Source organism: Quercus robur, chromosome 5 (genome assembly GCF_932294415.1).
Source record: "Quercus robur chromosome 5, dhQueRobu3.1, whole genome shotgun sequence".
In the NCBI taxonomy this organism is placed as follows: domain Eukaryota; kingdom Viridiplantae; phylum Streptophyta; class Magnoliopsida; order Fagales; family Fagaceae; genus Quercus; species Quercus robur.
Window position 1 is genome coordinate 53,349,192 of NC_065538.1, and position 12,425 is coordinate 53,361,616.

At 30.9% G+C, this 12,425-nt stretch overlaps 1 protein-coding gene across 1 annotated transcript; it reads right to left on the bottom strand.

The window, feature by feature from the left end:
* Window positions 1-10,681: 10,681 nt before the first annotated feature.
* On the bottom strand, window positions 10,682-12,425 carry LOC126728358 (uncharacterized). Its single transcript, XM_050434200.1, has 2 exons — window positions 12,002-12,425; window positions 10,682-10,875 (listed from the first exon to the last, which is right to left on the bottom strand). The coding sequence occupies exons 1-2, from the start codon at window positions 12,423-12,425 to the stop codon at window positions 10,682-10,684; spliced, it is 618 nt and encodes a 205-aa protein (XP_050290157.1).

Below are 12,425 nucleotides of genomic sequence, written 5' to 3' on the forward strand. Positions count from 1 at the left end.
AAAAAAAAATTAATATTATAGTTAGTTTGCCTATAATTTACAAACAAAATAGGAGTCATGTTTGTTATTATTATATTTTTATATATTCAATATTATTCTAACTAAAAAATCAATTAGTGTCACCATGTAGCAGAATTAGAAATTAAAAAAAAAAAAAAATCAAATAAACAACCAAAGCAATAGCTAACAAACGCAATTAATTAACAATTCAGCACGCTATTAAAATCATTTGGAGTCAACCATTATTATTGCATACTCACCAAAACAAGATGTAAAAGATGGGAAAAAAAGAGATATGAATTCCAAATATCCAATTTTCTTTTGTTATATTTTTTTAAAAGATTTTTTTAAAACAAATATTACTCTTGAACTTCGATTTGATTTTGAATTTGGTCGGTGTAATTTCAATTTTAGCTATTAAGCTTTGGATATTTGGTTTGTAACAAATTGCGGTATTTGGTGTATGTGGGGTTTGTAACAAATTCAATGGTTAGATTTTCAAAATATGTAGTAATGTTTATTTTATTGAATAAGGTTATAACTTTAGGTTACAACCAATTTTGAGACTAAAATTTGTCCATTTTTGTCTCCCTATTTATTAAGCTATAATGTTTAGCTAATTGAAACAATCAATGTATGAATATCTTTTGTACTAAAATTGTGCACATCATAATATCTTCTCTTTTAATTTTATTAGACTCTATTTGAGTGCAAAAACAGAAGAGTCTAAAACCAATTAAATTCTAAATCATATATATATATATATATATATATATAATATGAGGAAACATTACATATTTTAGAAATGTATAGTTTAAATATATATATATATATATATATAATTTGAACTATATAATTGTGATTGTTTTTAATTGTAATCGTACATATACACGAGGCTACACACTAGTCTATATATATAATAATAGGTGAAACTGGGAGAAACTCAAATTAGAATTCCAAATTAGAGTTCTAATTTTGTGTCACGTGCCCTAAATTATTTATTCTTAAAGAGATTTGTTTCTTAATTTAATATCAAATGTGATACCACATCATCATAAATATTTTATCCAAGTGAGTTATTAAGTACAAAAATCAAAGAGTAGAATAAATGAATCTTTAAAAAAAAAAGTGTTTCACAATAATTTTTTTTTAAAAAAATATGGACAATTTACATTTTATATCTAATAATATCCTTACAAAATTTTGTAAAGAGTTAACAAAATATAAAAATAACTATCAATAATATGTGAATTATATATATATATATATATACATGAATTATATTATGCATCTTATTGTATATCTTTAAGTATTTCCATGCATATGCATGAGATTACAAGCTAGTATAGATTCATAGACAAATCTTAGAGAAAAATCCAATTAGATTTTAATTGGATTCTCAATTTTGTGTCATGTGTTCTATTTAATTTTTAATTTTATGCTAAGGGAATTATTTAGTGTAAAAATTGAAGAGTTCAAATCCAACTAGATTCTAAATTTGATTTCAATTGGAGTCCAATTTTCCGCCGCGTATCCATCTAAGTTTTTAAATTTTGTAGCAAGTAAATTATTGGATCTAAAATCAATGAAATTCTAGATGATATCTATCTCTATCTATAATAAGAGCAAATAACCATAGCTACAATAGCAAAGCTACAGTACTTTGGTTTAGTCAAATATTGTCTATTTTCGTAGCCAAAAAGGTAGTTTTTTTTTTTTTTTTGTGAGGAAAAGCAAAGCTATTTCAAGGATTTTTTTTTTTGGTTGCATTTAACTTTATTTTTTTACTTATCCAAAAAAAAAAAAAAAAAATTTATTTTTTTAATATTTTAGTTAGTTGTATAGTTTGCAAAACCATTCAACAAACTAGCATCTCGAATTTCTAAAACTCGAGTTCCAAGATAGAACTTGAGTTTTTAAGACTCGAGTTGCAAGTGGTGGCATCCAATATGGAAAAAAATCCACATGGAACTCGAGTTTTTAAGACTCGAGTTCCACCATTTTCTTTTAGATCAGACTGTTCACCTTCGTCTTCTTCTTCTTCTTCTTCTTCCCCTGTTCTTTTTCATCTGCTTTTGCACTTTTTCATTCCAAATCACTTCATCTGTTTTTCAGGTCATTTTGCTTTTTTGGATTTACTTTTCCAGATTCTTCCTTTGGTTCTCTAGATTGTTTTAGGTTGTATTTTAAAAGGCCTATAGCGGCGATTTTAAAACTGCCACTATAGGCTATATTTAAAAAAAGACCTGGTGCTTTTAATCCGCCGCTATAGCTTGTATTTAAAGAAAAAAAAAAAAACCTATAGCGGTGGTTTAAAAAGCACTGGGATAGGGTCTGAAAAGTGCCAAGACCTATCCCAACACTTTTGAAAAGCGTTGGTACAGGTCTGACGACCCTATACCGACTGTCACTGCGCGACAGTTTGAAGCGCTGGGATAGGCATTTTAGGCCCATTCCAACGCTTTTTGGGGTTATCCTAGCGGTTTTGTAAACGCTGGGATAGTCCCTTTTTTTTGTAGTGGCTCTTGCCTTCACGACCTAATGCGAGTCATCTTGCAATTTATAGGTGATTTTCTTTTCAATGTTTTATTTTCTTGTATTAATTTTTTTTTTTGGTACAAGTTATGAAATCCCACACCAAAAAAAAAAAAAAAAAGCTTAATTCTTTGTTTTTTTTTGGATGAATTTCAAAAAGGCTTTAATTTGGATGCTAGTTGCTGAAAATATTTATTATTATTATTATTATTAAAATTTGTTTCCAGGAAAAGAGCTTACTCCAACTCCACCTGGTATGGATTTCTTTAACTATATGTTAATTTTATTATTTATGTTTGGAAACACTTTTAATTCTAATTAACAAATAAAATTTAATTCTGTCAGGAGCTGCTGTGAACAGTTCGACTGATGAAGGAATAGAGGCTTCAGTTCCATACAAAAGATTGAAGCTGAAGCAAAATCAAAGCTTATTAAAAGATAGAGGATTTTGTAGTGTATTTTGGTCTTTAGAATTTCGAGTTGTTCCACATGTTATTGGAATATTTTTTATTTTGAATTTTCAGAATTTTCCAATTTATGCTGTATTTTTATTTAAACCTAAGTCCTTAATTATATGATGAGATTAGAATTTCGAGAGGGTTAACTTAGAGTTTGTAATTTTAGCCGGATTTATGTATAAAGAGAAAATTTCCATATAATCCTCGTACCAGTAGACTTTCACCTCAAAAAATTGATTTTATTTATCTTTCCTTACTGTTTTGGTCATCTAAGGTTTAGGATTAATGTTACAGAGGTTTGACTTAGGGTAGAAATCTGGTCCTACTAATTAACTTAGCTTGCTTGGAATTTATTGAAATATTGATGAAGCTAAGGAATTATAATTAGTTATCTCCAAAGCAAGGAGTTTAGACAATTTTTGGTACATAAAGTCTTGCTAGGGGTTTTTCTTGGAGAGAACAGCACTAGTTAATAGACTTTAATAGTTTAATAATATATGATTGTCTTTGGTAGCTAAAAATTGATTGATATCTTAGTCTGATGATAAAGAGCTATCATCATGAGTTAGCGGACACCAAAAGTTAAAACTTTCTTTAAAAAAAAAAAAAAAAAAACAGTAAGAAGGTTATACTATTTATATTTTTGTTCCCCTCTCCCTTTATTATTATTTTTTGGATCAAGTTTGAGCCTAAATTTCACATTTTTTTTTTTAAGAAAAAAATTTTGTAGTTAAAAGACAATTTCTTTTCACGGGGACGTAGAATAATCTTTTTAAAGTAGATATGTCAGAACTAAGCTTGTGCTCCTCCGATTATTTTTTGAAAAATTTATTTTTATTTTTAAAAAAATCATATAATCTGTTTAATTGTTAATAGTTCCGTCTCTATTTGCATAATAATTCACTTTTTAATTGCTAATCAAATACAAGACAATACATATCATTTTGATAATAATTGGATTCTTTGCTACATAGTAAAGAGGGAATTTGGTAAATATTCAGGATTTCTTGTGAGCTACATCATTACATCAATTTATAGAAGTTATTCAGCAATGGGTTCTTGCTGAGGTTGATATCATTGAAAGTAAGGGTATTATTGCTTGAAAATGTGTACAGTTAATTATGGAAGATACCGTGCTGTTATTTTATTTTGTTTAAAATGCTAATTCTTAATGTTAATCCTCTACATGAGAGGAGCTACAAGATCTAAAACAATTGGAAGGTTATCTAAAGCTACAATCGTCTACATGAGGATGAAGCTACAAGAGCTGAAGCAACTGGAAAGTTGCTTAAAGATACGTCAAGAATTAAGCTACAGTTTTCTAGCCACTGGTTCCTTATTAGTTGGATAGGTAGTTAGTGAGTTGGTTATTTAGTTGGAAGCTGCAAGAGCACCCGTCAATACGACAATAAATGACCTATATCAATATATGTTACATCAATCATAATTTACTACCCAACAAGTTATGAAAAAAAAATGAAATATTTTATTTCCATAGTGTTGCTTATAAATTTAATGGAAATCGTTCAGAAACGAAAAACATAATTAATATGTGTTATCCATCTGGATAAATTTGAAGTACTTTAAAACTTGAGGGACCAAAATTTCAATCTTTAAAACAATATTTTTGGGAAAAAAAAGAAAAACAAATAAAAATGGTTATAGTTTTTTTTTTATCTTTGAATTTAAAAATGGTTATAGCTTTGTATAAGAAATCTTTTGTACTTCTTAATTGACCATCAGGGTAGGTAGTAGAAGTATACGAGAGAGTTGTTGTAGAGTGGCCTCGGTCCAAAGCTATATTTTTGGCATTGCCCAACTAGGCTTGTTACTACTGCATGGGTCTACATTGAAATTTCAGACTTTCTTCCCAATTGTGCACCTGTTTCATGAAGCCCAAATGGGCTTTTTTTTGGACTAATGGTAACTAGCTTATCTATTTACCAAAATGCTTACCTTAATGGGATTATGGGCTCACCCGTCACATTTATTGGCCTATTGGTGAACTAATATATACTAGGCTTTGGAGTCTAAAATACTTAAATATAATGAAAATGAATGATATATTCCTAATGTGTTTGGAAATTAGAGTGGCAAAAGACCATGCAAAAGAATATAAACTCTATTCATGCCCATCCTACAAATCTAAATTGGATAAGAATAAAAAAGACAATTCAAGTTGGAAGGTGTATATGGGCGTCATGCAGGGTATGTATGAAAGAATATGCTTTAAGCTATGTAAAAAATGTGGTCTCATTGGTTATACAAAATACTCATGCATTAGTCTCAATATTTTGTCCCACAATTTTAACATTAGAGAGTACCCTAACCAGTCCTAGCGATGCTTTGTTCCTCGCTAGAAAATAAAATAGGAAAAACCATCATACTCTGTCTTTCTTTCTCTCTTTCACTCCTTCGCTGCACTTCTCTCTCTCTTTGCTCACTGGAACTTTGCGTGGGTTTCTATTTCTCTCTCTTTTCAGCAAGGAGGACATTGATTTCACCGGTGCAAAGAAGGAAAATTTTGACTCAGGTATGATGCCTCTCTCTCTCTCTCTCTTCCCCAAAATTTTTTTGGTACTTACTGCCATTGTTGAAGCTTCAAAGGTGCTGTCATACTAAAAGATTGCATCGCCATTTCATCTTATTCTCCTTCTCTATCTCTATCTCTCACTCTCTCTATATTTTTTGCCATTCATGTATTTTTTTCCATTCCTGTATTCTTATGAGTTTGGTCTTCTTTTAGATGGACTGCTTGACTATCACAATGAACGTTCACCGTTGCAAATGCAGATGGACGACTTGAGCTTGACTCGCTAAACATTTGGCCATCAAACACTTTGTTTTATATATTATACTAAATGCTTGCAAGCTGTCAAAGACGTAGAACAGACCGCCATGGCCCTTTTAGACTCCCTAACATGCCTAAAATCATGCAAGGTAAAAAGACACTAGTAGAAATTATTTGGGTGATGAAGTTAGAATCGCATGAAATTTGGCAGGCCAAAGGGAAATAGCCTACTGAGCAATATTCATGGCTTTGCCACGTGGTACCCTCTGAAAATAGCAAATTTCTTCATTTAGGCCCTGAAAACTGTGTTTTTGCTATTTATAGTAATTTTTGTTTTCTTAATAACTTTTTGCTCAAAAGTCAAAATAAGGTCCCACTTATTTTGGGTCGACCCTTAAGGTCAATAGTTTATGATTTTCATTTAACCCAATTTTGGTAAATTTCAGTATTTTGTCACCTAATTGCGTAATTAGTGTGAATTAGGGTTTCAAACATTTCCTAATTGTCCTAGGGTTTTACTTTCTCAGTATTTATATGTTTTTTAGCCATCAAAGGCAAATTGGATTATTATTAATAAAATACAGACTTTTGTCGAATTCTTTGGTGGATTCTAGTTTATTACCTTGCAGATTCAAGAAATCTCTTGCAGATTCTAGTTTAGTTTCTGTCTATCAAAGAGAGTATCGTGTGCGCTTTCTTCAGACTTCCACGACATCAGTCAACCACCTTTTTCTTAGATTTATTTGGACTTGTATTTGAATTTAATCAATTTTTTAATGGGCAGACAAACCAATTTCCACCACTCCTCCAGCTTTGTAATTTTCTCTTTTTTAAAATTTTACAAATGCTTGACTATTTAAATGGATTTGGGCATTAAAAAAATTATTGGGTAATCAAATAAAAAATATAGTTTCAGGGGTTCAGATTGCAGAGCAACATTGTGGCTGTTGGGGGTGGTGAGAGGAGAGAAAGGAGAGAGGAGAGAGAAAAATAAATATTTAAATGAAGTAAGAGGAAAGAAATGAGAGAGGAGAGAGAAAAAATAAATAATTAAATGAAGTAAAAAATAGAATATTGAGTCTAATGTGTGCCTAAAAAAACATGGATAGTTAAACTAGAGAAAGTAGAGTTTTTTTGGGTTAGTTTAGCTAAACATTTGAGGAGACTGATATGAACGCTCTTACTCAAACCAAACATTCAACCCAAAACCCAAGCCCAATTTCATGTCCACTCCACACAAAGAACCTATCTAATATTGTGATTATCCCTGTCTAAACCATCCCTAGAGCCAACTTAGTAACTCATAGACCCAAATGATTCACATACATTGCCAACCCTCCATAGCTTCAATCAGTTATGGAGCTCTACTCACCACCTCACTCCAATCCTATCTCTTGATGCATGATACTAACAATCTCTCAAGTTGGCAATTTGTGACAATGCAGATTCCATCATCTTAATCTTAGAAAGTAAATTTTGCAACTAATTGTAATGAGACTCTAAAAAACCTATACTATACAAAAATAAGTTTAATTTTTCTTAGTACAAATATAACCACTTATCAACATAATCTCAAGGAGAGCACAATGGTAGGCTATGGGTTGCAGTATGGTGTGGGAATGAAAAGGTCTCTAGGTTTCAGGTGAGAAAAACACATGGTAGATATGTGTCTGGATTCCTTGTATTCTTTCTATAGCGGCATTAGGATCCAAGGGTGAGCAAATTGAGAATTATGTGCACCGCTACTATAGGACGGAATTCTTAGCTGCTACATAGGTGCTGTGTATATCCTATTTGTGGTGTTAACTTGTGGCCTTAAAGCAATAGGTATACAATACACAGATTAGATGCAGTCAATGTGAGGTGTTGGGCCATAACAAGAGAAGATGTAAAGACAATAAGGCATGAAACCAGCGGAGAAAGAAACTGCTAGTGAGATTTAAACTCAATGATTGTAATTAATTAGTTAAGAAGACAATGAGGCATGAAACCAGCGGAGAAAGAAACTGCTAGTGAGATTTAAACTCAATGATTGTAATTAATTAGTTAAGAGGATTTAGAAAGTTAGTCATTGTCCTTTTCACTTCCAAAAATACCCCTAATTTAATTAACTTATTCTTAAAAAATAAAATTAAAAAAGGTTAAAAAAGTAAATGAAAAAAAAAAAAAAAAACTACCTGTTATCAACTCCCCAATCCCCATTAGATAGCCAACTTACCAACGTTTATAGCTTCCCATTGCCCACACGTTCTATCAAGAAAACAAAAAACTACCCCCACCTTCCTATTAAAAAAAAAAAAAGGTAAATAACTATCCCACTCTTAACATGAAATGGAATATGATACCGGAACTAATTTTTTCTTTTAACAAAATTTTAGGGTTTTCTTTTTAAAATGAAGACATCATTATCAAAAAAATAAAAGGTAGACATATCATTATCTTTTCTTTATAAAATAAAAAAATAAAACACTCTTAAACGTTTTCTTACCACTAATCACAACCCCAAGTTTTTTTTTTTCTTGTTTTATATATATATATATATATATATATATATATATAAAAGACTCACGTTTCCTTTGAATTTGTTCAAAATTTAAATAATCTTGAAATTCTATTTGAACTCAAATATTATTATTATTATTATTATTATCATCATCATCATCATCATCACAAGCAAAGTTGTCACATATTGGAATTAAAATCACACTGCTCATTCTTTTAAATTTTATCATTAACCATAGCTAGAGTGAAGTAGCATTCTCCTTATGTTATTGAGAGTCAAGATTAATCGAATCGAGATTAATCTTTTAAATTGTAAATGTAAATATTAATTAAATAAATTTATTTAATACTAATTAAATCAAGATTAATTTGATACATTAAATATATATTTTGATGAATAAGACCAATTGAACTAATATTAATTTCATAAAGATAATTGAATATCATAGTTGAAGCATAAATTTTAATAAAATGAAATCAAAATATATTATAATTAAAAAAGATATTGAGAGTCGAGATTAATCAAATCGAGATTAATCTTTTAAATTGTAAATGTAAATATTAATTAAATAAAATTATTTACTACTAATTAAATCAAGATTAATTTGATACATTAAATATATATTTTGATGAATAAGACCAATTGAACTAATATTAATTTCATATAGATAATTGAATATCATAGTTGAACCATAAATTTTAATAAAATGAAATAAAAATATATTATGATTAAAAAAGATATTTTATTTTGGATATATGACGATGCATAATTAAGTAAAGTTGTAATTTAATTTTTAATTTTATATCTTATTTTTAAGAGAGATATATATATATATATATATATATATTATTTGGTGTGTGATTTTGTAGGATATCGATTTACAAAAATTAAAGTCTCAAACTATTAGAGGAGATTAATCTATAATTAATGATTTAACACATTTATAACAAATTTTGTTTTTTGAAAATTTTTAGGGTTTCAATTGGTCTCATATATTGGACGTCTTGATTCCCTTTTTCTTTTTCTTTTTTATTTTTAAACTTTTTTTAAATTAGTGAATTGGATCGGTTTATAATTACATATATGGAAGGCTAAGAGCATGATAATGAGAAAATAAATTCAACTTATTAGAAAATAAATTATTTTTAAACTTAAGAGCATCAAAATCCAAAAGCTATAAAAGAAAATAAATTAAACTTATTCCCAATAGGTCTTGAATTCTAGCCATGATAATGAGAGCAATTGCAGACGAGAGAATTGTTGTAGTGTGGCCTTAGTCAAAACTAATATTTTGGCGTTGCCTAGTCTTTACTTTCCCAATTGTGATCCTAATACACGAAGCAATTCTCAATTGGGCTTTTGTATTGGGCCTAGTGGTAATCAAACTAGCGATTTAAACTGTTTGGTTAATGGGATTACGGCTCACCATTACATTTATGGGCCTAATGGTAGACTTTTATACAAGGTTTTGGAGTCCATAACAAAATTGAAATGTAACAAAAATGAATGATATATTCCTTTAGTAATGTGTTGGAGAGTTTATAAACAAGGCCAACTCAATATTGTCTGAGTTTTAAATTGATAAATTTTAGTAGAGTCTGTTATATTTAAATATTAATTAAAGGCATTTATTTATTACTAATCAAACCAATATTAATTTTGATGGATTAATACTAAAGTATTAACAAAACAAATATTAATTTCATATAGAGAATTAGATTTGAACATTATGTTAAGAATATCTAGTCTTGAATAGTAATTCTGTAGTATAACTTAATAGTTAGAAAAGAATAATTAACTAACAATAGTTCATACTGAAAAAATGATTATACATTAATGGAACAATTTAAAAAAAAAAATCAGATAGTATGAAATCATCAAGTTGAGGTATCAGTTCAAAGTTTTGAAGTTTTTGGAGATATTTACATAAATCTTCAGTATTTGTTCCCAAGAGAAGACAAATTCAAAACTAACAATGTTGTGAATTAAATTAAACCATCCACAACACGTACAGCAAGAATGATTTAGGAAGAAAAGATTGCTTGCCAAATTCATAAGCCACTTTATGCATATCTATGTACATGCATTGCAATTTTTCATGATATTGCAGACCGTCTTTTCTTAAATTCTTTATTTTTTATTTTTTGAGATTGAGCTTATGTAATTTTATTAAGGTAAATCAATTACATCCAAATGTAAAAACGAAACAATATGAGATGGTACATCTTCCATCCATACATGAAAATCTGATATGTGAATAACATGTTTCACCAGATTATGAGTTACACTATTGCCGTTTCTCTTAACGTGAGAATACAACAATCTTCTAAAATTATTCCCATACACCTTCACATCCTCTACTAGTAGACCCAATGGGGATAGGTTCTGCTCCTATTACTTCAAAGCTTGAATCAAACCAAGAGCATCACCTTCAAGTATAACATTTTGGAAACTCAGCTCATGTGCGAACATCAAGGCTTTTAGTGCAGCCAAGGCTTCTATCTCTTCTGCCTTATAAGCTTGAATAATTTTTTCTGAACAAGATGGTAAAACAGCTCCATTGTTGTCCCTTATTACAACTCCAACACCTGACATATTTGAGTCACCAAAGATGGTGCCATCAAAATTTATTTTCACAAATCTAGCTTGCAGAGATCTCCATCTAGTTCCCCCATTGCCGTTGCTCACCACCTACACTTCTGAAACTTGTGTATTTGCTCGGTATTGCGCCAACATTGCTTTTGTCTGTTCTACAACCTAATGAAGTAGACTGACTGCAAATTCATTTGCACTTTATTCCTTTGATTCCAAACATTCCAGGCCGTGTATGCAAACAGCTCCAGGGACTTTCCTTCCTCTATCACCCATGATAGCAACTCCTTTACATCCGTGAAACCAATTTCGCACCTAAACCCCCATGTTTCCTAATCAACCTACACCACATCCAGCTCTGGACATGACCACAATGCATGCACTGTTTCCTCCATTGCCTGGTTACAACTCTCATAGATTGGGTCATCTATGATTTTTCTTCGCATCAGCATTTGTTTGGTTGGAAGCGCGTTACGACAGGCTCTCCAAAGAAAATTTTTGATCTTCGGTGGAGCTTGCATCTGCCATATTTCCTTCCAAACCCGCTTATCACAGATTTGGGGGGGGGGGGGGGGCTTGCGGATTTGCTTGCAGTTTTGACTCCTCTTTAAGGAATCTGTATCTGGACTTACAAGAGTAGTTTCCAGAGGTAGAATAAGGCTAGTATAGGTTGTCCTCTGCTACATTTCGACTAAGGGGAATTTTCTTAACCAACTCAGCATCCTTTTGCCACAAATAACCCATCAACCAGCTCTTCATTCCATCTTCTTGTTATTGGATCAATAAGTGTGTCTATGGTATGATTTTCAAAACTCTCTAAGGGGCAAGTTGGCTACTGTGTTGGGTGTTTTCTTGGCAGCCAGCATTGCTGCCAAATGTTAATTTTTTCTCCACTTCCTATCCTCTATAATTCCCCCCTTTGAATGATGTCTCTTCCTCTAAGGATACTCTTCCAAGCATAAGACCCCATCCTTGAATCAGCAGCCTCCATAAGTAATGAATTTGGGAAGAAATGAGCTTTAAATACTTTGTAGAAGAGTGAGGTTTTATTATGCAAGAGTCGCCAGGCTTGCTTTGCTAAGAGGGAATCATTGAACATGGCAAGATCTCGAAAGCCCATACCTCCAATAGTCTTAGATTTTGTCATTTCCTCCAATTTAACCCAATGGATTTTCCTACGATCATCCAATGGCAATTTGAAACATCCCATAGTGTAAGTTAGGGTGGCTTGTATGATTGCCTTTAAGAGCACTTCCATTCCAGCTTGAGAAAGTAATTTTGCTTCCCACCCTTGAAGTTTCCGCCATACCTTCTCCTTTATGTAGTTAAAACTTTCTTTTTTTCCTTTGCCAACTAAGGAGGGCAGCCCAAGGTATTCTTCATGGTGCAAGATTTCTGGAACACCTAAGGCCATCTTGATACTGTGCTTCACCTCCTCCTGTATAGACTTACTAAAGAACAAGAAGGTTTTACTTCTATTCATTTTTTGTCCTGAGGCTTCCTCATACTTTTTTAGTATGTCCAAGACATTGTCACACTCTTCCAT